Genomic DNA, 24,715 nt, shown 5'->3' on the forward strand with positions numbered 1-24,715 from the left:
TTTGACTGCAAGTCTTGGAAATCCTCTGGGGTGAGGATATTTGGGCTTGTAACATTAGTCACAGCACGGAACTGGGGAGGGAGTGCTCGCCCGGAGCAAGAGACCTGGCTTCTAACTCCAGCTCTGCTACCAACCAGCTCCATGGCTTCAGGCAAGTGACTGCTCGCTGCTCCTCCCTGCACTCAGTTTCCTCTTTGTAAATGTGGCCAGCAGTGGTGAGGACTCTGGACTGTTTGCCGGGAAAGGGCTTTGGGGCTCCATTTTCCATTCCCCGGCTAACTGTCATCAGTCTCAGTGCCAAAGAGCTGTGGGAAGGGGGCTGTTTGTAAAAGCAGGGCGTGCCACAGTTGGGGGTCTGGGGACAGCAGAAGGGCACTATGCAGACAAGGGCCTGGGGCGAGGGAGGCTGCGGGAGCTCACTGGTCCAGGGCCGACTCACTGTGAAGACTGGGGCCAGGCTCTGCCCCTTCAGATCTCAGCCTGCACCCTGTGAAATGGGCATCACCAGGCCTGCCCTGCAGAGTCCCTGGGAGAGCATGCAGGAGACAGGATACGAACACAGCAGACAGGGTTGGGGTAATGCAACTTCTTATTTATTAATATATAATAACAAAAAAGATAAAGCTCATTTCTGCAACTGTTTAAGTCTTTGTTATAATGTCTTGGTCGCTTTGTCTGGGCTGGCCGTGACCTTCAGCTCCGGGGTCTGGGCTAGGAAGACGTTCCAGTGACCTGAATGAAGGAAGGTAGAAGAGAGGTGTGTGTGTGTGTGTGTGTGTGTGTGTGTGTGTGTGTGTGTGTGTGCATGTGTACGTATGCACACCAGAGGCAGTGGCTGGGGGTGGGAAAAGCTTAGGGCAAGAAGGAACTGTGTGTGGCCAGGGAGCCCAAGGGAGCATGGAGGTGAGTGTACCCTTCATATAGTTCTGGCACATGGCCCAGCCCTCAAGCAGCCAACCTTTGTGGGGCAGGGCTGGCTTCCTGACACCTGTTGGGAATACTCACCCCACCCCCCAAGCCCTTCCTGGGTCCATCTTCCTAAGAGTAACTTAGAGCAATTGCAGGGTAGCAGGAGGAAGGGTTGGGAAGGTTTCGGTGGAAGTGTTCCCACAGAGAGGGAGTAGGTAGCAGCAGGTTTGGGGGGCTCAGGCCTCTCCCCTACAGTCCTGTCTCCCCCACCCCCGAGACCAAGTCCAGCCAGCTCTGCTTCACCTTCCCGCTCGCTCCCGAGTTGGGAAATCTCTGGCCCAGACGCCCACTGGATTCCTGTGCTGGGAACTGACGTCTGTGGCTGACACCCCCCCCCCCCCGCCACCCCCTCGCGGCACCAGCAGCCTGGGAACGCCCGGAGAGGCTCTAGCCTCTTCCCCAGGCCCCGCTCCTCAGCCCAGGGCCCTACCTTCGTGGGTGCCAGCGAGCAGCCGGAAGTTCTGCGCCTCTCTCTGGAAGTCTTGCTTCCTGACTTTCTTGATCTGAATCAAGTGGAAGATTCCTGAGGGCAGAGAAAGGGGCATGAGCAGGAAAGGCAGGACCGTCTGTTGGTGACACAGAGTGACTTAGACACTGACCAAAGCACCTCCCTCCACTGCCCCCGTGCTCATCAGGCACCAAATCCTGCTGATGACGTTTCCTAAAGACTTCCACTCTCTTCCCCTGTCCCACTGCCGCTCTGCTCACTCAGCCCCTGTTATCTGGTCACTGCACTAGAGTCCTCACCCCTTTCACTCCCCCATAACCCCCCATCCTAACTGTGGTCACTCCACTGTGTGTTATCCTGTCATTGTGCTTCCCTGACCTCCTGGCACCTCCACAGTGAGGTCCATGTTGTCTGCTGACCTGGCTCCTGCCACCAGCACCGTCCTGCTCTCTCAGCACTCACCTGTCCCCAGAGGAGGAAGGAAGGAGGACAGAAGGGAGCGAAGGAGGTTGGCTGGCTCATATGGACTCGTCAAGCTTTTCTCCGGGCACAGACCGTGCGATAAAAACCAGTAGTTGTGCTTATTCAGACAGCACAAACTGCAAGTGTGGAGTGACAGTGCCTTGCCTGTGCTCCAGCCCTGACCAAATATTTGTAGTCCCCTGAAGATGCAAAGCCTTTACAAATGCCACCCCCTCTGCTGGCATACCTTCTGTTGCCTTCTACTTCTGCTGTTGCCACCAAGTGAACTCCTACGGGTCCTCCAAGCCTTAGTTACTCCTTGGGGCACCCACAGCACTTGGCTTCTGTCTGTGATTGTACCTAGTTCTAATGGGCCATCACTGTGTCTAGTCCTGGCTCGCCCACCAGACTGGGAACTCCTGGAGGGCTTTCCTCTGGGTCCTTTGAGCCTGGCCCACATTAGACATGTAGAATGAATGACTCCCTGGATGGATAGGTGGATGGATGGACAGACGGATGGACGGATGGACAAATATATGAGTACCCAGTCCAGGCCAGGCCCTGAGGGGGAATGAGGTATTCTCTGGATCCCCTGATGTTTGCATCTCATGAGGATCTGGCCACTAACACCACACGTGGCCCTGAGGACTTGAGCACATGGGCTATGAGGTTGCACCAGCTGTTACCCACCAAGGTCTCTGGCCAGAAAGAACAGATGCAACAGCAAAGCCTCTGCTAGGTCAGCACTACCTTCAAGAAAACCAAGAACTGGCCCTGCTTATGGGAATCAGAGTGGGGTCCCAACAAGGGGCACAAAAAGCACTGATCCTGGCACTGAGTTCCAGGAAGTGTCCAGCACTGTCCTCAGAAACCCCCCCCCCAAGATTCCAAGGACCAGGACATAGAAGAGACACCAAAGACCCAGGGGCGACATCACAGTGGCAGGCAGCAAACATGAGATGAGATGGGGACAGGTCCTTCTGCACAGGCCTGCCACTGCATGCTCCCCAGGTCACAGAAAAATGGGAGAGGAGATGACAGGGATGAGGGTAGGTCTGTAAAGCATAATTGAAAGGACTGGGCTCTTTGGCCTGGAATGAAGAGCTAGCCTGAGGCTCACGGTTGTACTTCTTTCTCTTTGCAGGGCCGAGGGCAGCTGGGCTCTGTGAATCCCCAGGGCAGATCTGGCATCACTGGGTGAGCCCCAGGAAATAGCACAGGCTCAGCTCAGTGTGAGGACACGCCCCCTCTGGGCTGAGCCGTTCCAGTGTTGGGGTGTTGGGTGTTGGAAGTGAGTGAGTCACCTGTCTGGGAGTGGGATTGCAGTCAGGGGCCAGGCACCGTTAGGAGGCTGCAGGGGGACTTCCTTCCTAGCCGGGGCTTGGAATTGAAACCCTTGAGGTTCTTCCTACTCTGAAACTTTAGCATCTAAAAGGCCCTTAACCCTAAGCCAACTCTCTGCTCAGATTCCGGTGCCTGTGGCTGGTCCCGCTGTGGTGTGGCCTCACCTAGCATCTGCCTGCTCGCTTTGTCTCAGTCCTCCCAGTGGGCAACGGTGAGCAGTTCCTATGGACCCTCAGTCTGGGGGAGCAAGTGTGCAAACTCCCAAGGTCTGGGACAGGGAGGGGATGGGGAGGCTGACGGTACATTTAGGCAGCCAGGGGTCAGGAGAAGGGGCTGGTTTGCTAGTGGCAGGATGGTAGGGCCCTGCACTGTGAAGTTGAAGAGTCCTCCCAACCTTGTTTCCTTTCTGCTGGGACTGGTGACTATGAGATTGGCCATGAGCTACACCCCCTCTGTGCCATCCCGGCACACCTTGGCCTTCCTCAGGCACTTCCCTAAAGGCATAAGACCACCTCTGTGGAGACAGCACTGGGGACAGTCGGACCTGGGTTTGAATCTTTGCTTTACTGTTTAAACTGTGTGACTTTAGCAAGTCATTTGACCTCTCAGTCTCAGTTTTCTTATCTGCAAAATGGGGGCATTAATACATACCCCTTAGGTCTCTCATGAGGATTAAATAGGTACATTATATACAGTGCCTGCTACATGCAAGTCACAGAGCACGGGGCATAGGAGTGTGGGCTCTGGGACCAGAGTTTGAGGCTGTCATTGCCATCCTGCCTGTCACGTACCCCTTTTGCCTCTCTAAATCAGGGAGGCCCATCCTCCAAGAAAGCCTTCGCTGACCAGCTCTGCTGCACCAGGGTCACTAAGCCCTACACTCTTAAGGACAGATGCTGGGGCCCATTACTCTCTGTGGTCCCAGCACCTGGGGGATCAGGGAAGGCCCAGAGTAAACGTGCAGCCAGCACCTGCCCAGGGACTGATAAAAACTTGTAAGGGCTACTGACTCTATCTCCCTAGCTGCATACAGAATACCCCTGCCAGCCCTTGCTTGCACACTTCCTGTTTGTGGGGCTCCCTCCCTCTCTTCCACTGTAGGAAGGCTCTAAGTATGAGAAAGTTCTTATTGAGCTGAAATCTGCCTCTCTGCAATTCTAACCAACCTGATGTGGTGGGATGAGAAAGACATGTTTAGTGCCCACTACACGTCAGGGGCTATACCTATGTCATTTCATTTAATCCTCCAAAACCCTCTTCCCCAATTAACAGAAGAGAAAACTGAGACCCAGAGAGGTCATGTGATTGCCCAAGGCCACACAGCTAAGAAACAGCAGAGCCAGGATTTGAACCCAGGTCTGCTCGATTGCAAAGCCCCTGCTTATTATTTGACCCTTGTGGTCACTTAGAACACGGCCACTCCCTCTGCCTGGGGCAGCCCTTCGGAGCCGTGAGCCAGCAGTCCTGGCCCCCTGAGTCTTCTCTTCTCCAGGCTGAACAGCTCCACTTTCTTCATCCATTCCTCCTACGACAGGGGGCAGAGCAGAGCAGGGAAAGAGCCGCATCTGACGTCACAAGACATGGGCTCTAGCTCCCGTCCTCCACTTACTGGCTGTGTGGCCTTGGGCCAGGTACTTCACCTCTCTGAGCCTCAGTTTCCTCATCTGTAAAATGGGGATAATAATACCTAACTCTCAGGATCGTTGAGGATCAAATGAGATAGTGAATGTGAAAGCACTTTGTCAACTCTAAAGTGCTGCACACATTGCTTATTATTGTCATTGTCATCATTCTTATCATCATTCCCTCTTCCACCTCCCCTCCCCCCAGCCAATCCCATCAGTAGAGGAAAGTGACACTTAATGAGTTTAGTTTGGATAGTGGCTTTCATGTTTCACTCTACCCTGGAGATTTATGTTTTCCAAGAGATTTATGTTTTACCAAGAAAACTCTCTTGACCTTTAGTTGGTGATATGAGTGGCCTGTTGAATAGGGCGAGTTTCTCACAGGATGAGAAATATGTTATGATGTCACCTTACCTTGCAGTGACGAGACCCACCACTTAGAAAAGGCTGAACAGACTAGCCCCAGGGGCCTCCTGCCTTGAGGGCCCGCCTGTCTGGCAAGCTGTCCCCTCACAGAGTGCAGAGAGCTTGCACTAGCCACCCGTTCCTACACCAGGGTAGCATTACCCTGCCTGGCTCCTCGCAAGGTGCAGTAGTGCCTTCACCCCAGGAGAGGGAGCACTTTGAGACCTTGTCGTGTCAGAGTGAGTGAGCTTATCACAACTGTCCGAGTCACAGACAATATCTCCGTCTCCCGACATCTTGGAATCAGGGACTCTTAAACCCGGAAGGGCGGCCAGGGATACCTGACCAACAAAATGTCCCTAAGGAGCACAGGAAGGGGGACAGGCCAGCGGTACACCCAGCTGGGAGTGGGCCAACACCTACCTTTCACCAGCTTCCAGAGGTAGATCTCCACCTGGTCAGAGGCCTCGTGCTCAAGGGCAAAGCGATGTAGGTTGTCTGGGCCGGGGGACACGGATGTGTGGACGAGGACTCGGCCCGGTGCCTTGGGACACCTGGTGGAACTGATCTCACTGTGGCCAGGGTCTGCCTTGTCCTCTGGGAGAGACAAGAAGCTAGTGAAGTGTTCAGTAAATACCGGCTATTCCTCTTGAAAGCCCTAATATTTTAAAATTTTATGACTTCATGGAATCCAGAACATTATTTGTTTCTGTCAATATTTTTCAAGTCTGACATTTTCCACTCCTGTGCTTCTAACAACTCATGCATCTACAAACCCTGCATTCTGTGGCTCTGAGTGCATGCCCTTCCATGTCTGAGACGTTCCAAGTATCTGCGGCCCTGGGGACAGAGGCCAGGGCTCACTCTGGCCAGTCCCTTCCCTGCCCCCAGCACCCCTTCACACCTGGGCAAATCTTGCAGCACTTGCCAGCCACTTTCTCAGGATGACGGCAGGGGTACTCGGTGGGGCAGTTCACACGCTGGCAGTCCTGGCGGCCATCCTGACAGGTGCACAGGATGCAGGGCAGGGGGCCGAAGGAGCGAAAGGCTGGGTGCCACACCTCCCCATGGGAGTACGTCTTCCCGCCATGCACGCAGGCTGGAACAAGGAGGGCAGGAAGGGAGGAGGGTCAGTGTCAGGCCTGGCCAGAGCCTCTGGACCAGCAATGGGCAGGGTGGGCCCTTGTGGGGCCCCCACAGCACTAGTCTAGTCCAGCCACACCGCTGGCAACGTGAAGGTCAAGGTATAAACCTGTCCCCTGTCCCTCCTCCCTGATATCCCCCACCTCTGCACTCAGGGCTGAGATGGGCCCAGTAGGAACTTGCTGAGTTTGGAGCGTCCTCCCTGCCCTTCAGGGCTGCTTCTGCTGGAGCAAGGAGAGCACTGGCCTGGCAGGAGAACTGAGGTCAACTTTTGTTACCACCTGGCCATGTGAGCCCTGGCAGGTCCCTTTCCCCTTCTCTGTCTCTGGGTCCCATTTGTACAAAGCGGGGCTGGGATGAGGCAGCCACATGGCTCCTTCTTCCCCATCAGCCAGGGTGCCCTGCATGAGGCCCCCCCTGCACCCCTTCTACAGCCATGGCTGCCCCTCATCCCTCCGTCCTCCTGCCCCGGCTCTGCTCCCTCCTTCCTTTGTCAAAAACTCTCCCTCAGCACTCCCTTATGTTAATTTATTGACACTGTCTTCTAGGAGCCCCTTGAGGGGCTGTTTCCTCAGCTGTCTTTTCTGTCTCCCCCATTTCCCTGCAAAGACATGGCAGATGCTCAAAAAAATATTGTACTGTTCCAGACCTGGCTCTATCTCTAACTCAGTACTTTGAACCTCAGTGTCCTCGTCTGTAAAATGTGGTTTAGACCTGATGACCTTCAAAGGCACCTTCAGTTTTGATGCTCTCTGAATCTACAAGCTCACGGCCAAGTTGGGATTGGGGGACTGCTGGCCGGGAGGGCACAGGGTGGGTGAGTGGGAGCATGCAGGGCCCCCTTCCCTGCCTCACAGCCTGGAGGAGGTCCAGTCCTCACCTTTCTTATGTTTCTCCTTCAGGACAATCTTGACAGTCGTGCTGCCTGCCCCCTTTGGTCGGAAGTGGCGAGGGATGAAGCCCAGAGGGGCGCTGGGGCCGGTGGGGGCTGGGGTGCCTGGGCCTCTCTTTCTCCCGCCGTCACCTGAACAGGGGTCCTGAGGATGTCTCTGCAGAAGGCAGGGAGGATGAAGAACACTGGGTGAGTGTGGCAGGCCACCACTGCTGGAGGAACAGCAAGACAGGCTGCAGCCAAGAGGCCTAGGGGTGACACCAGCATGACTTCCCAGGGAAGAAGGGGCACAAGCTGAGGACAGGGAGATCTGGAGGGGGTGTAAGATGTTTTCAGACAGTGGATCTTTGAAAACTGTCAGAGGACAGTGACTGGGAAATCCAGCTTCCCCCTATCAGGCCTCGTCGCAGCCAGGGCCTTGGGGCTGGGGTGTGCAGAGGGTGCTGAGCTCTTGCTCTGGGGAATATAACTGAGCAGGGACGTGGGGAACTTAATGTTTAAGAAACAGAAGGTGGGCCTGGAGTGAGCATGCAAGTCAGGAAATTCTCCTGTGACAAGACAGGTGCTGGGACAACGGGCTGGGATCTGAAGGCCCCACTGGGCCCTGGAATCCCATGGGCATGGAGACTGACAGCAGCCCCCATCCAGACACAGAGGGTCTCTGGAGCTCGGGCCCCCTTTCCTGAGCCCCTGCCCCTCCAGACCAGGCCCTGGGAGGGCTGGCAGTGACAGCAGCAGGTGTGTGCTGCGGGCAGCTCCAGGCCAGGGGAGAGGAGCCTATTTCCTCACTCACTGACGCAGTCGCTCACATCCCTTTTTCTGTAGCCCGTCCCTGCCCGGTGCAGTCTCTCAGTCAGTTCTTTGACAGCCCAGAGACCGAGCCCACAGGGGCTCCCAGGAATTGCTCGCTCAGTGGAATAGAGGCAAGAAGGAATGGAACAGCCCAGCCTCCAGTTGCAGTCACCCAGCAAATCAGTAAGTAGCAGCTCAGGCCCTGGAACTGAGCCCGAGTGGGCTTCACTTACACTCTGCCTCCTGGGGAGAGGATGGAAGGATGGGGTGGGATGGCTCTGGTCCTGGGGTACCGGCCCCCACAGAGAAGGCCCAGCCTGGGAAGGAAGGGTGAGCTGGCGGGCAAGAAGGGTTGAGGTCATGAGCTCAGACCCCTGGGGAATCTCTAGGAAGGGGACCCAGGCTGAAAGAGCAGGTGGAGTTGTTCGCACTGGACATGGCACAGAGGACGGACCGGGGACTTGCGTCAATGTGAGCCTGTTCTCCCACCTCTCTCCTCTCAGACCAGAGAGAGCTGAGCAGTTAAGTCCATCTTATCTCTAGACCAAGACTGAGAGGGGCCAAGACAGCGGTGGGGACAGACAGGTAGACCCCAGACAAAGAACCGGTACCTCGGGAACTGGATGGGAAGGCTGGCCAGTCAGAGGCCATTCCCCTGGGGGAGCATGGTCCCCAGAGGCAGCCCGAGCTAAGGAGAGACACGGGCTCTGGGTGGAACAGTGTCAGAGAACTTCCCGAGAGGGAAATGAGAAGTCTGGGACCTGTTCTTGCCCTTTGTGGTGACCTGTTTTCTCCCAGGCCACTCCTGCCCATCAGCCGAGATGCTACCCACCATGGGAGGCAAGAGAGAGGGGACAGAATAAGGTGGGGGCTGATGTAGCGGACGCAGGGGAAAAATGGGCAGTGAAGATGATGACTGGTATTGCCTGCTCCAGTCGTGAAGTTTGGGGCGCTGGATGCCAGCCTCCCCTCCCCCATCCGTAACGCTATGTACTCACCACCCCACGGTGTGACTGTGCCGTGTCCTCTTCAGCTGATTTCTCATTTGCCCCCTCTGAAAACTCAAAGGGAACCTGGGTCGGCCTCAGGCAGCGCAGCCTCGCTGGCTAGAGCCCTGAGGCCTCCACCTACAGGATCTGCCCCCCTCCCCAAGGCCTACTGCCACTTCTGCAGCCCCTGCCCACCAGTGGGTCCCTTTGCCCCAGTGGGGACTTATTCCACTTCTCATTACAGCCTCTGTTCATCCTTGTTGGGTTCATGACATCCCTACCACTGGGTTGCTGCCTCAGTTTCTACACTGACCTCCTGGTCAGCATTAGGACTGAAATGCTTGGCTGCAACAGAGCGTCTTATTTAGTCCACACTTAAAAGCCACCTCACTGAGACCCTGGGCCATACATACCCCTCAGTGGCCACCACGGTGGCCCAAAGGCCCAGAATCCTGCTTAGTTGCAGTTTCCTGGGCAGCCACTGTACCCCGCCACGCTTGAAGTCCTCCAGCCTAGAGTCACACTATACACTTCCAGGGTCCTGCCTTCCAGCCCCTCTGCTCCTCCTGCGTGAACACCCTAGGACCCCCCCCAGCCCCCATTACCCGGGGAAGCAGCACACAGAGCCCTTTGGAGCCCTGCAGCTTCCTGACGTCCTGAGTGGCTCTGGCTCCCACTGAACAGTCCTATTCAAAGCCCCAGGACACTGGAAACAGACCGTGAGAATCCACCAAGGCCAAACTCTCAGTGAACACACAGCACACCTGAGGCCCAGAGCGGGAAGGAATTTGTGAAGTTAGCTGGAGGAACCAGGACTAAACTGGAGTCACCTGACTCCGCTCCAGTGCCCCTTCCAAGTGCCAGCAGCTTAGGGCACATCCACTGTAGAGCACTTCTCTATGTGAATGCTGCCACCTCCAGGAAGCTTTCCTTGACTACCCCAGCCCACAGGGAACAGTTCCACCACTTCATTGTCCAGAAGCTTGGTCTGCCCTTTGCTAGCCCATGTGACAGCCTCTCTGCTTCACACGAGGCTCCACCTTGATTCTGCCTGACAGACACGTTCTGAGCCTCACTGAGACCAATCCTGCGCCCAGCGCTGCCATGAGGAAGACAGGAGACGTGGTCCCTGCCTGTATAGACCACTCCCATGTGCCACTCCTGGTCTCTTGGGCTCATCTGACTGCAGGGACTTTGTCTACTTGTGAGCCCTGCAGCAGCACACTCTGCACGAGCTCCCGACGGCGGCCTCAGCTCAGCCTGACAGCGCCTCCTGTCCTTGTCCCGTGTCCCCACTTCTGACCCCGCCCCACTCCTGCCTCTGTTTCTGGGGCTGCCTAGCACCCACATGTGCATGCAAAACGGAATTAACAACCATGGGGTGAAGCTTTGACCAGTGGGCATTAGTTGGTGGCTGGTGGATACATTCTTCCCTCTTCCTCTACCACCCCTAGACGTCCTTGAGGAGCAGAGACCACTTAGGGCGTCAAGTGGAGGCCAGCTCCCAAGCACACCCTGCGTTGCTTCTCTCTCCTTCCCTGCCTCACTCCCCATTTCCCTCACTCCTGCTCCCTGGGATTGCAATAAAAAGTAAGTGGCACATTGGCCTCTGCCACCAGCTGTCTGGGGGGCCCAGCTTAAGCCACGGCCTGGAGGAAGGAATGGTCTGCTACATACTGGGTGTGCTCTGAGATTCCTTCTGGCTCTGACAGTCGTGGCTACGTCCATGGAGCGGAGGGGAGGGTGGGCACTGCCACATCTAGGGACAGACTCACCTTTGCAGGCCTGGCAGCAGGAGTCAGGCAGCGGGAGGGGTGCGGGGCAGCCTGGTTCAGGGCAGGTCGTGAGGCCACAGTAGATCTGGCCCTCCTGACAGACAGAGCAAACAGGCGCTGGGGGAGGAGCTCTCCTGAGGACCAGCCTTGGGGGCTAGGACAGCACCCTTCCCTGGAGGCAAATGGCCTTGAGGCCCCCCTGAGGTGGGGGACGGAGGGAGCAGCAGAGTCTCCTGGGCAAAGCCCAGCCAGCTCAGAGGAGGGGTCCCCTGGGCCCTCCCCACTCCCACTTCCAGGCCCTGCAGGTGACGTTCATCCTTAAGCTTCCAAAGCTTTGTCACACCCAGTCTCCCCCTTGGCTCTTACGGCAGCCTGGACAGGTAGGCTTCTCCCCATATTGCAGGTGATGAGCCTGGAGCAGGGCCTAGGCCACCTCAGGTTAGACGGGCAGTAGGGGGAGAATGGAAGAGAGCCCAGTCTTCAGGCTTTTCCTCCTGAAATCAACATCCTTCTCCCCTGGCTTGGCACGGTGGGCCCACCAGCAGGGTCCCCTGAGCTCACCATGCTCTTGCTAGAGGCCCCGGGTCTCCCACTTCAGGATCCAGCCTCAAAAGGCAAGAGCACAAGGAGAAGGGCCTCTGTGAGTCAGGGGCCAGACCTTTGGGGAGTCGCTTCTCTTCTCTGGGCCTGAGGTTGCCCCTCTGGGAAGTGGGGGCACGCCCACCTAGGGTGTCAGGTACAATGTGCCTGGGAAGAAGTAACACTGCCCTGAGTCCCTTCACTGTTCCTCTCCCCTGAGTCTGAGAAGTGACATCTGATCCCTCAGGGGAGGGGGGAGTCAGGCCAGCCCATATACAGGGTGAGAAGAAGGAACGGGACACCCAAGTGTCCAGGGACAAGGGTCAAAGGAAGGACAAGAGTATCTCACAACCCCAACCATCATTCCCATCTCTTCCCACAGCTCCTCCTAACCCAGGCCCTGTCCCTTCACAAGAGGCAGCATGACAGACACAGGGACAAGAACATGGGCTTCGGAGTCCGCTAGTCCTGGGTCTGAATTCTGGCTCTGCCACTTACTAGCTGTGTGACCTTAGGCAAGTCAGTTAACTGCTCCGAGCCCCAGTTTCCTCATTTGAACCAGGAATAGTGATATCCTTCTCCAGGGTTATTGGGATATTGTCATAAACAAGGCATTTCTATGAACTTAGTGACACCATATACTAGACCATTGCCAGAGGCTCATGGCCTGCAAAAGGTAACTGCCTGCTAGGTTGGTTTATAAGTGGTTACTCCTCATTATTTGTGGGTTTATACTTTAAGATTCAGAGCCTCAGTGCTCGCTTTGGCAGCACATATACTAAGATTCAGAGCCTCAGACCAATGACACCCTCTCACAGGAAAGATGGGGAAGCAGGTCCAAAAGAAGTGACTTGCTCAAGGTCACTCAGGGACTCAGGCAGGGCTGGACCCTAACCACTGGTCCCCAACACCTACTCTGGAGAGAACAGCAGAGGTCACTTGGCCAGGTTCCCTTGTGCATTGGGAGGAACTGAGGCCCAGAGAAATGTGGTGACCAGGTGGTAGGAAGGAACTCAGGAGGACAGGGTTTCTCCTGCCAATTCACAGGTGAGTTGCTATACAGTTAAGAATGACATGCCAGAAAGCCTCCTGCAAACCTATAGAAGGGCCTGGAAAGGTCCCCTCCACGAGGAGGAGGGTGAAGACTTTCTAGATCAGGCCCTGCTTAGCTTCAGTCTCTGTCCCCTGATAACACTGCAGAGTCACCCTGCCTGTCCCTAGGCCCAACTCTGACCACAGGCAGGAGGAGTTTAAGTAGCTTCGGATGAAATTCCATTTGCACAGTCTGGCCCTGGCCCTGTGCCTCAGGACTGACAACTGGCCATTCACTTGTTCTTTCGACTATCATTGCAGACAGCCTCTGCGTGCCGGGCCCTGGACCAGCAACGGTGGAGGATACAGAACTAAAATGGGGTATGTGTCCTCCCTTCCAGGAATGTGGTGTCTACTGGGGGAAACAGAAAGCTCAGGAGGTGTGGAAGCTCAGAGGAGGGTGGCCTCGCCTGGCTAGGGGCAGGACATTCCAAACCCCAGATGTTCCCTTCCTTCTGAGCCCCTCATTTGCCTTGACCAGGGAACAATCGGCCCCCCATGCCACCCCAGGCCCCACCATTGAGCTCATTTCCAGCGAGGGAAGTGGAAGGCCTTACGGTGCAGCTGCAGAGGACACACTGGTTGGGCAGGCGGGAGGGGAACAGCTCATGGGCACTGAAGATCTCTCCGTGTTGGTACGTGGTCCCGTTGTGCTGGCAGGACTTTGGGGGTGCCCGGAGCCCAGAGGGCGTGTGAGGTTCTGTAGGTGGAGAGGGGCAGGAGGAAGAAGAAAATGAGGTTTCGCGTGGATTTCAACCGGGCCCCGGCCTAGGCCTTGTCAGCCATTGTCCATATCAGCTAACCAACAGGTCCTGCTGGTACCTACACCTGACCACGTCACTCTCTTGCATGTCCCCTGCCACAGCCTTTCAGCCCCTCAGTATCTGAGCCAGCCCTGGCCAGAGCCAGAAGGAAAAGCCAGAAGCCTCAGCTCCACTGAGCCCCACTCAGGTGAGGCCTGAATTGGTTCACTCAACATTGCACGGTTGTTCCTGGAGCACCTTCTGGTGCCGGGCACTGTTCTAGGTGCTGGGGACACGGCATAGGACAAAACTCTCAGGGACTACATTCTAGTGGAGCCAGCTGGAATGATCTAGACTGTCTCTCTGCTTGGGTAAACTCCTGTCCTTCACAGGCCACCAGAGCCCCCTCACCACCTGCCGGTTAGTCAGTCCTCATCCTGCTGGTTGGAGGGTAAACCTCTGGTCCTGAGAGAACCCACTCGTGCATTTGAGACACCGTTTCCACGTACCCCTCCGTACTAGGCACCGTGCCGGGCGCTGGGAATGGGCTGGTGAATGAGACTCAGCCCCTGCCCTCAAGAAATGCAAAATCTCCCTGGAGAGAGAGATAAGCCTTGGGCAATGGCTCTGCCTGGAAGGGCGAGGGTGGACAGACACATGGCAGCTGTGGCCGCACCGAGGAGGAGCTGTGACCCAGTCGGGCTGTGGTCAGGGAGGGCTTCCTGCAGGGGCTAATGGCTGAGCTGCATCTTGAAGAGCAAGTGGAGGCAAACAGGTAGACAGCAGGGGATAGAAAGAGAGGAGTGATGGGCATTTGAACAAGGAGGAGCCTGGACCAGTACAGGGGTGGGGGCAGGGGAATCACAAGGTCTGCAAGGAGAGGTAAGGCCATGCAGGAGGCAGGACAAAGCTGAGAGCCTCTACTCCCCTAGGGAGCCCAGAGCCAGGAATCTCTGTGGCCCAAGTCAGAGCCACAGTCACATCCCTGCTGGGCTCCCACCTAGCAAACAAGCCCCTCTCCAGAGACTCCACACCAGCTCACTGGGAGAGCCCTGGTTCCAGAGCCCAGGGCTGAGGCCAAAATCTGAGCCTCTTCCTTCATCACCTTCTTGACTAGCATCTTCTTGATGCTTCTAGACACCAATTGTCCTCTCAACATCCCCCCCACTTCTAACTTGGCCTCCCCCCAGCTACCACGCATGGGCCACTTCATTATGCCAGAACCTCCTCTCCTCTCTCTTACCTCTACCTCCTGGAATGCCAGTCTCAGAGGCTCTTAGAATCTTAAAATCATAGAATCATAGCCATTTAGCATCAGGGCACAGAGTCCCTGAATCTCAGCCAGGACTGGGAGGAGTCTCAGAGCACATGCACCAACCCCTTCAGTCATTTCCAGCCCCAGGGTGGTCATCCTGGGGTCTCCCTGCAGGGCCTCCCAGCCCAAGGTCACTCACCTCACTTCCCAGAATGTGTCCCTCCCTCCAGCTCCTGCCAGCCCGCCAGAGACTGGGGCCCAGGTGTCCCAGTTAACAGGCCCAGCAAGCCCCTGTTTCCTTCAGCTACTGCTGGGCACACCTACCCAAAAATGGGAAGGTCGCTGCTACCCCAGCACTGCGTACGTGGGGAGCCAGGATGTTTCCACCCTGAGCACCTTTGCATCTCAACACCCTGATGGGTGGGGAGGCGGCCCCTCTCCTTCCAGGGCCCTCCCTCAGCCGGGGGCCCGTTGGGAGTGAGATGGAGGTCAGTGGGCAACGGGAGGCCGGTGCGCGGGGAGGAGCAGGGCTACTTACCCACACACCTGGGACAGCACTGCTGTGGCTCTGTCACAGGCTGGGGACAATGGACAGGCGGGCAGTGGAGGCGGTAACAACTCACATGGGCGTTCTGCAGGGGACACAGGGGTCAGCCTGGTTCCAAAGAACTATTGCCTCCCGTTGTCCTCTCCCAAGACCCCCACCCGGACTGCAGACTCTGCACTTGTTTTAGTCCTATACCAATCTTGAAAACAATGAACTCGAGTGTCCCTAGCTCCTCCCCTCCCCTGGCCCACTCACCCACACCCCTCTGCCACCATGGAGCAGGGCACACCTGTTCATGGATTTGCTCAGATGTTCCTCCTTCGTGGTGTTTGAGAAATACAAGTAAAAGCCTTGAGTTATTTTGACATTGATCAAAGCTGTTTTGACTGTGCCCTTTTAACTCTGGGTATGAGCATTTGTGATCAAGAGAGGAATGTAACATGAGTGCAGGTGACCAGGTGGGGGACAAGACTAAACACTTGATGAAGATGATCCCACCCCTGAATCTGTGGTTGCACAATCCTAGAGAAAGCCCTTTGAGTTGACACCAGAGAAGGAGGGGTCCAAAGTCCTTTCTCTTTTTCAAGTTCAGCAAATGAGGAAGAATTGGGCCAAGAAACAAACACAAAGAAATGAGTAGAGACAGGAGAGATGCCACTACCCGTTCTGGAAGTTTCCCCAGCTCACCAGGCAGTATGTCAGCTGCACCTTCCCTTCCCCTCCCTTCTTGCAGGGCTCACTCCACTGCATTGTGATGACCCGTTTGCATCTATCCACCCCTGACTTCCAAAGGAATGATCAGCACAGGGCCTCTCTCCAAGTTAGTGCCTGCTCAAGTCTGAACACAGGAATGAGCGAGTGGGTCAATGAGAGTGAGGAAAAGAGGGACCATCTCCCTCTCAGATGAATGGAGCTGGCTTTGTTCAAAGTTATCTGAGTTTGTTTCCAGCTCCCTTACCCACCCGGCTCCTTCCCCGGCTCTTGGCCCACCCAAGTTCCCTGACTGCACTTCTCCCAGAGGCAGCCTCTTGCCCCATGGAAGAGCCTAGGCCAGCCCTAGCCCTTCTGGGTCATCGTTTCTCAGGGTGACCAGAGGTAATTGTGAGAACTAATTGGTGCCAAAGGGCATCTCAGAGCCCACGGAATGTGTCTGAGTTCTAACGGGCTTTCTAGAGCCCCGGCACACAAGGCAATTAATAAACGTCTAGACAGTAAACTGAGGATGGAGTGGCAGGGACCGTGGGGTCTGAAGAGTCAGACTCTCTCCTGAGTCCGGCCATAGAGGAGCCGGGGATGGGGAAGGCCAGAAGCACGCAGCAGCAGCAGGACAGAGATGGGCTAGGGGTGGAAGTGTGAAACCCGGCATGTGGTAAAGCCCTTTGCAGCTGAACGGAGCTCTCAGGGAAGCCACAGCTTCCATTTATTGAGTGGCTACCAGGTGGGGCTTTATATCACGTATAAATAGATGGCCTCACTTCATCTTCTACACAAGCCCAGAAGTACTGTACTATTATCCACGCTTTCAAAGCGAGAAAAGAGCCCCTCTGAGAGATGAAGTTGCCTAAGATCACACAGCAAGTAAACACTGTCACCAAGGCCCATGCACTTTCCACAACACTGAGCCACCTCTGGCAGACGGGACATGGACTCATTCCGTCACTCAATACTTGCTGCATGTCTGCTGGGTGGCAGGCCCCCTTCTGAGCACTAGGGACACAGCAGTGAGTGAGACCGAGGCTTCTGCTCTCACGGAGCTTACATCCTAGCAGTGGGAGACAGCCTATAAATTAATTAAGCAAGTAGGAAGAAGACAATGTCAGGTGTTAAATTTATGATAACAATAAAACAGAGTAATGTGATTTAGCCCACAGAGGTAGACTATTTTAGAAACATCTGTCAGGGACGGTCTCATACGGAGGTAACATTTCTGTTGTGAACTGGAGATGAGAAGGAGCCCTTCATGAGAAGATCTGGGGGAAGGACATTTCGGGTATGGGGAACATGTGGGATGGGTCTCAAGTGCTGGAAGGACTGACGAAGACCGTGTGGCTGCCCCAGAGTGAGCAGGCATGCAGTGAAGTTGGAGAATAAGGCAGAAGTCAGATCACACACAGACCCCGATAGGGATTTGAATTTTACTTTTGGTGCAATGAAAAGCTCCTGGAGGGTTTTAAGAGCAGAATGACACGAACAATTTTATGTTCAGAAAAGATCATGCTAGCTGCCGTGCAAAGGATGGATTTAGAGGGGGCACAAGGGAGAGATGAAGGTGGTGTGGATTAGGGGGAGTGGCGATGATGGAGAGGAGTGGAGGACTGAGGGCATATTTTGGAGATGCTGGCAACAGTGCTCTGAGTTGGGGAAACTGGGTGTATGTGAACTCTGCAGAAGGAGAAATGAATTAACTCCAGTGGATCCAAAAACTTGGACTTTGTCAACTGGACCACATAACATGTCTGGAATTTTCTGTTATTGTTTCCTTTCTGTTCTCCAGCTATATTTCATAAAGTTCTTTTTGAAAAGGCTGATTGGCCTCAGATGTATTCAGGAAAACTGAGGGGAAGTAGTCGTGGGGGCTGTGTCCCCAATTCTACCTGGTGCCGCCACGGTGGAAGCAGTGGGGATTCCAGAGGGAAAGAGTCAGAGTCAGGAGAGGGGCCGGCCCACCCCCTCCTGCACCCCTGGTGTCTCTTGGGGACAGCTCCTCTGCTCCCATCCCAGAGGGTTCTGCTTTAAAAAGGGAGGCTCGTAGAGGGCTTCTGCACCCCTCACGGCTCCATGCAGGGCCAGAAAGGGGATGAGGGGCTGGCTCCAGCTGGGAGCTACTACGCCTTCCTGCCAAGCACCAGCACCCAGACAAAGCACGCTGGGGGCGTCCAGACTGGGCCCCAGACAGCTCAGCCAAAGCCAAGGGTTTTTCAAGCCTCCTAAGCCACTCCCTTCTCTTCCACCCCTCCAACGTCATACCCTGCTTAAGAATTCTGGACCACATGAGGGTCTCATTTACTCTACCCAGTTGATTTTACAAGGCCCTGTGGAGGTGCTGGGTTGCTGTGGGGTGGGAGGAGATGGAGGTGAGAACAAAGGCAAACGCTCTGCGCCAGTCGGTGCAGCCTCCGGCGGGGCATCGTGCTGGGCAAGAGTGAGGGCCCAGCAAGACCTGTTCTCAGGGGCCCCGTCTAGGAGGGGCAGTCACTGGCATCCACCGGTAATTATGGCACCTGGCCAACAGTGATCAGGAGAAAGGACAGAGTAACTGATGTGGATTCCAGAAGAAGAAAATACCCCCAGGTGGAGGTCATTTGCTCATTTGGGTAAAGCCTTGAAGAATAAATATTTGGGCCAGTGGAGTTAGAAGAACACAATTCTCAGATAGAGCAGGAGGGGTGGCTGGAAGGAATGGGAGGTAAAGTCAAAAAGGCTTTGCCTTGGGCCACATAGGAGGCAGGGAGGCTGGTACTAGTACTGGGTGGAAAGAAGGCTGGGATGTCAGATAGGAGACCCGGGTCCTCATCCCAGCCCAGCCAGCCCATTGTGTGACTTATATGTGGGAGGCACCTGGTGGCCGCCTTCTCCTGTGTGTTGAGTACTCAGTGGTGAAGTGGCTAGCCCCAAGCCCCTCAGCTGCCACTGACAGCACAGTTCTAGGGGGCCTGGTTCCAGGGTGACCCTGACCTCCAGAGTTAGGCTGTCCTCCCTCCCCCTGGGGTGAATTTTCTGGAAGTTTCCAAGACATACCTGATGCATGTGGCCAGGTGGCCAGAGGCACCTACCTCAGCACAGGTGCAGCGCAGGCAGTACATCAGGCCTTGTGGCTCCAGGTAGGGGTGCCAGCTCTCACCAGGCGAGTATCTCTTCCCGTGGAAAAGGCAGAACATGTCTGGGCCTGGCAAACCAACCAGTGCCATTAGTCCCAGGAGGCTCCAGCCCAAAGGCCCTATCTCATCCCCCCTTCTTTCTAATTCTAGGTAGGATGTCATCTGGACCATTCAGGTGAAAGAGAATCTGTTGGACAGTCAAGGGGCCAGAATGTCTGAGTGTGAATCTCAGCTTGACCACAGACTTGCTGTGTGACACTAGACATGCCACTACCCCTTTCTGAGCCTTAACGATTAGCTCACAGGGCAGTTAGGGCAACAAGCAGTGAAAATGCTTTATAGATTTAAATTGTGGCATAAATGTTAGTTGTTATGATTAAATAATTAATATGAGGCCCAGAGAGGATAAATTTCAGTGCTAGGGCCACAGGACAAGTCAGCCGCCAGACACGGATGATAGCACTAGTCTCCTGACTCTTGGTCCAGTGCTCCTTTTGCCCTCATAATCACACTTGTTTCCTTCACTTTTGTCCTATGTGACTTACTTATTTAGTACATCATCACACCCTTTCTTCTCTCCCCTCCTTTCTTTCCTTTCCCATCCCTTTCTCTCTCCCACACAGACAGACAGACAGACAGACACACACACACACACACACACACACACACACACACACACACACACACACACACACACACACACAGGTCCTCTCTGGGTCCTGTGGTCTATATTTTGAATAAAACCACTCACAGCAGCTTTGCTGCCTTCATACTGTGCTATATATCCCTGCATCTCAGTGAGCCATGATGGAAAGGTTGTTAGAAAACTGACTTTTAAGTATCTTTAAAATGGTCATTGCCACTATGGTGGTTTGTGATTGCCATGTCAGTTGATATTTTTGTAATCTGCACATCAGTTGTCAATATGTAGACGAATGCTTCTAAGAATGTCGAAGATCCACTTGTTTTGTGCAGTGGGTGAGATAGCTCTCCTGCAGTCCTGCTTTCCTGAAATCTCTCTCACCTCTCAAAGCCCAACAATCCACTCCCTGCCCACTCCCTGTGCTGTGGCCCCCAGCCCTCTGCCTCTTGCCCTGTCCCCTACCAGCCATCCTCCGTGCAGGCACCTGGTGATCTTCACAACCCAGAAGGGACGGACGCTATCATTCCTATGGGAACGCCCTTTCCTGAGCTCTTTTCAAGAGGCACTGGGAGGCCCAGCGCAAGCTAATGCCAGCAAACGTTTGCCAAATTAAATGAGGTTGAAATGGGAAGAAAGGAACCAACATTTATTGACTCTCCTCTCTGTGCAGAAGTCTTTACAAAAGTTGCTTATTTCATTAACATTACTGTTTTGACAATTACATTGGAAAATGCTTGTAAAGTGCTGACTCCAGTTCATGACACTTAGTAGGGTGCCATTATTATGATAATTATGATAACAATGACAAAGACACTGCAGAATGGATAATTATCATCTATTCCAGAAGATGATGATGTCCATCTTGCAGTGTCTTTGCCATCATTACCATAATTATGAGAAAACTAAGGCTCATAGAGACTAAGTGATTTGCCTGAAGCCCTCCAGCTAGTGATTTCAACCCAGGACTCCTGGCTCCAGAGCAGTACATCTGGATAGGTTTCACCTTATCCTCCATGGCTTTTTACCCAATCCCAGGGCCTAAAGACTCAGCAACCTTCTCTCTCTGTCCCACTGGCCACCATCCCCCATGCCCTGTTTCTTTCTCCTAGACCTCTATTGGTCTAGAATCTAGAAGTTGCCTTTCATGCCTCCTTCCTGCTTTCTAGAATCCAGCATCTTGGAAACATGGGCTCTCATAATTCCTCAACCACATTCTCTTAGACTTTTAAACTCACAGAATCGTAGAGCACTGAAAGCAGAACACTAGTTGGGTGGGAGAGGGTTCACACACTGAGGAATTCCCCCTCAGCCCTGGGGGGGGGGAGCAGGCCCCTGGCACACGTCTCCAGGGAACAGGAGCTCCTGGGCCATTCCTGACCTTAGAAAGTTTTCTTTGTAAAAAGCTGAAATTCAGTTTCCCTCTGGCTCCCTTGCCACTCCTGTTCTGCCCTCTTGGGCCTTTTAGGACAAAGATTTGAGGCTGCCTGATGCCTTCAGTCTGTGTGTCCAGGGTTGCTGAGGGCCCAAGGAACACATGGCTTAGTTCCCTCCCCATCCCCTTCCCAGCCCCTGGAAGTGGAGGAATGATCAGTTTGTCTCTCACATTCCCCAGCAAGTCAGCAAGGCCTGCTGGCCCGGCTGGCCCGTATCAAATGAGCTGTGTTTATCTCTCAGCCTCCACTGGCAGAGAGGGTGGGACACAGGCCCAGCTGGGGTGCTGGTCAGAGCCAGCCCAACTCTCCAAGGAGTGAATAATGTCTTTCTTCCTCAGTCTCCTCCCCTGACCAGGGCGGGGGAGATTGCAACACTGCCACCACCTTAGGTCTAAGCCTGTTGCTGAAGAAACCTTGTCCTACCTTCCTTGGGGTGGCCCTGTAGCCCTGGCCCTTGTGCCAACTGGCAGCACCTCCACCTCACCGCCTGCTCAGAGCATGAAGACAGAAAAGATGTCTCAGCCAATGCCCAGACCAGAAAACCCCTTCCCTCCACCAATAGATCTGGCAGAGGCTGAGAATGTGGGGGGCCTGGCAGGAGGCCCCCTGTGCCCACAGTTCCCACCCCACCACACCCTCTAAGGTAAGAGGCACAAGGAAGGGTGGCATTGCCTGGAGCTCTCTTTTCTTCTGGGAGGTGAGTGCCCAAGGCCATGCCAAAACCAGCAGGAGGAAGACTTGCCAGGCGGCAGGGCCCTGGCGCTAGCCCCAATCCTTGTACAAGGCTCATGGAAAGAGTTCTAGCTCCTTAAGCCGCAAGTTCACTGTGTGATGTTCAGGAAGACTCCTTCTTCCCTTTTCTGAGCCTCAGTTTCCCATCTGCAAAATAAGGGGAGTGGAGTAAACTCTGATCTTTAAAGATTTTCTGCATAGATAGTTTATGAATCCACAATTTCAAGATTCTAAGACTCTAAAGATCTGGGTTTCTAAGAGTCAAAATTTGAGAATTCCATGTTTCTAAAAACCTACAATTCACAGAACACAAAGCTTCCAGAATTGTACCATGTTATGGTTCTGAGACTGGATCATTCCAAAATTCTAGTAGTCTTGGATGTGCTGATGGTCCCAATACATGCCAGGCTCTCAGGGGCTCCAAGGTAGATTGGGATGAGGTTCAGGGCACCAGTGGGGCCAATCCCGAATGACATAGTAAAGGAGGCAAAGTTTGTCTCTCACATCTCCCTCCTTTCCCACCCACTCCCTTTGGGCCCCTGTGGCCTTCCCACTCCTCCCCCGGCCCTGGGCCTGCCCTGCTTTCTCTCCCACACACCACCACTTCTCCTGCCGCTCTCCGCTTGGGGGCCAAGTGCGCCTTCTCTCAGGGTCCTTCTGCAGTCGGACAGGCTGGGGTCCAAATCATGGATTTGGTGTTTATTTTCGCTCTGAGTTTAGAGAAGTTACTTAACCATTCCAGGCCTCTGTTTCTATACCTATTAAATGGAACTAGTAATAATCTTTACCTTACAGGGGTTTTGTAGAATTAAATCAGATGTCATTCGCCTAATGCCTGATATATAATAGATGCTCAATAAACTAGTAGGTTAGAACAAAGGGCACTGACCCCAAACTTCCTTAACAGTCTGTTTCTCATGGTAGTTCTTTGATTCCCAGAACTCTATGTGGCAGCCTCCAGGCACCTTTTATGGCATGAACATCATAGCACCCACCGAGGCCAAATCTCCTGTGTCTCTCAACCCTATTTCCCATGGCCCCCTGCACTCTTCCAGCTCCACTCACAAGCCAGGCCAGTCTTCCTCAATGTCACCTCCTGGCCATACGGACCTTGGGTTGGGATATAGAGATCAAAGTGGCTCAGGAGGTTGGAGGAGAGAATGGGAAGGCAGGAGTGAGAGGCAGAGGGCCATGGAGGGCCTGCAGAGCCCCTAGGGCAAAGGAAAGCCGTGGAAAAGCTATAAACTGGGGAGTAAGTGATCAGGTCGGCATTTCAGAATCATCACTGTGGCCATACAGAGGAATGGAGACTGATTGGAGGGCAGGACTGGAGGAGAGAGACCAACGAGAGGCTGTTGCAGTCGTCCTGCTTAGAGGTAATGCTGGGCCTGGACCAATGTCCTGGACCAAGATGGAAGCAGCACCTGTGAGCCAAAGTACAGATCTGAGGGACTCTCAATAGGTACAGTGGGCATGCTCTGGGACAGACAGGACAGTGGGTGGAGAGGGTGAAGGAGCAGTCAAGGATGGGCTTGAGGTTTGGGACCTGACCGTGTGTATTTATAGATGAATTGGGGCACGTGGCACAATAGGCAGCAAATGTCCTTATTAGTAATACAGTGGTCCCCACTTATCCATGGGGGTAAGTGCTAAGTCCCCCAGGGGATGCCTGAAACTGCTACCAAGCCCTGTATAGACTATGCATGAATTTCTTTTTCCTTTTTTACAGTTTCACAGATAAAAGACTCATTCTTTCTGTAGATCTTAGCAATCTCAGCATATGGGTTTTTTTCCTTCCTTAAGTTGAGAACTTTCACTTTTTCACTTAAGGAGGCACTTCACGACTTTTCTTCAACAGACCTGAATTGCCAACATCACTCCCCTTGTGCAGTGGGGCCATTATGAGTAAAATAAGGTTCCTGGAACACAAGCACTGCGACCCCATAACAGTCGATCTGATAACCTAGACGGATGCTCTCTAAGTGACTGACTAACGGGCTGGTACCAGACCCAGCGTGGAGATGCTGGACAAAGGGATGATTCACGTCCTAGCAGGACAGAGTGGGATGGTGAGAGATTTCATCACCCTACTCAGAATGGCATGCAATTTAAAACTTATGAATTCTTTATTTCTGGAATTCCCCATTTAATATTTTTGGATTGAGGTTATCCACGAGTAACTGAGACCAAGGAAAGCAAAACTACAGATACGGAGGGGACTGCTCGAGTAATATTACTTCCCATTACTCATGCATTTATTGAGCTTTTTGTCTCTCACGTACTATATATCTTTGGGCTTGGGACGTGACTTAAGACACAGTCCCTGCCCTCAAGGAGCCCACAACCTAATGAAGGAGACAGACAGATATAACACAAGTAGTTTGACAAATGCTGTGACAATGTGAGCACAGAGTCTTCAGGGGAGGCTTCTCTGACAAGGTGCTGAGCTGGATCTTGGCGGTGTTAACAAGGTACAAGAGGGGAAGGGCTTCTTAGGCAGCAGGAGCTACCTGCAAAGGCACAGAAGTGGGAGTGGACGTGGTTCAGGCCAGACACTGAGGTGGCTGTGGTGTGCTGCACGCTAACTCTTCTTCAAAAGCCAGCTGAGATGCCACCCTTTATGTGAAGCTGCCCCAACCTTCCAAGCCACTGGCCTCTCCTGCAGAACTGAGTTTAGTTCTCTGTGACAAGTCTCATCACAATGGATTAGAAGTACTTATTAAGTGGGCTTTTCTTTTCTTTTTTGAAATAGAGTCTTACTCTGCTGCCTAGGCTAGAGTGCCATGGCATCAGCCTAGCTCACAGCAACCTCAAACCCCTGGGCTCACGTGATCCTCCTGCCTCAGCCTCTCAAGTAGCTGGGACTACAGACATGCCTGGGTAAGTTTTGTCTACTTTTAATAGAGATGGGGTCTTGCTCTTGCTCTGGCTGGTCTTGAACTCCTGAGCTTAGTCAATCCTCCCACCTCGGCCTCCCAGAGTGCTAGGGTTACAGGCATGAGCCACCGCACCCAGCCTAATTTTTATGT

The 24,715-nt window shown here is 54.0% G+C and overlaps 1 protein-coding gene across 2 annotated transcripts in view; it reads right to left on the reverse strand.

Moving 5' to 3' along the window:
- Window positions 1-574: 574 nt before the first annotated feature.
- Window positions 575-24,715, reverse strand: part of CHRDL2 (chordin like 2) — a 30,008-nt gene continuing 5,867 nt past the window's right edge. Inside the window, exons 2-12 of one of the 2 annotated variants that reach the window (XM_012745133.2) lie at window positions 18,834-18,946; window positions 15,052-15,145; window positions 13,073-13,215; window positions 10,845-10,938; window positions 9,079-9,134; window positions 7,277-7,445; window positions 6,158-6,352; window positions 5,677-5,850; window positions 4,833-4,887; window positions 1,400-1,492; window positions 575-732 (exon numbers count right to left, since the gene is read on the reverse strand). In XM_012745133.2, the coding sequence (XP_012600587.2) occupies window positions 642-732; window positions 1,400-1,492; window positions 4,833-4,887; window positions 5,677-5,850; window positions 6,158-6,352; window positions 7,277-7,445; window positions 9,079-9,134; window positions 10,845-10,938; window positions 13,073-13,215; window positions 15,052-15,145; window positions 18,834-18,946 (1,277 nt within the window). In that variant the 3' untranslated portion in view covers window positions 575-641. The remainder of the gene's footprint in view (window positions 733-1,399; window positions 1,493-4,832; window positions 4,888-5,676; window positions 5,851-6,157; window positions 6,353-7,276; window positions 7,446-9,078; window positions 9,135-10,844; window positions 10,939-13,072; window positions 13,216-15,051; window positions 15,146-18,833; window positions 18,947-24,715) is intronic. The other variant, XM_012745131.2, reaches the window with a different exon arrangement.

The sequence above is a fragment of the Microcebus murinus genome, chromosome 4 (genome assembly GCF_040939455.1).
Source record: "Microcebus murinus isolate Inina chromosome 4, M.murinus_Inina_mat1.0, whole genome shotgun sequence".
NCBI classification, from domain to species: domain Eukaryota; kingdom Metazoa; phylum Chordata; class Mammalia; order Primates; family Cheirogaleidae; genus Microcebus; species Microcebus murinus.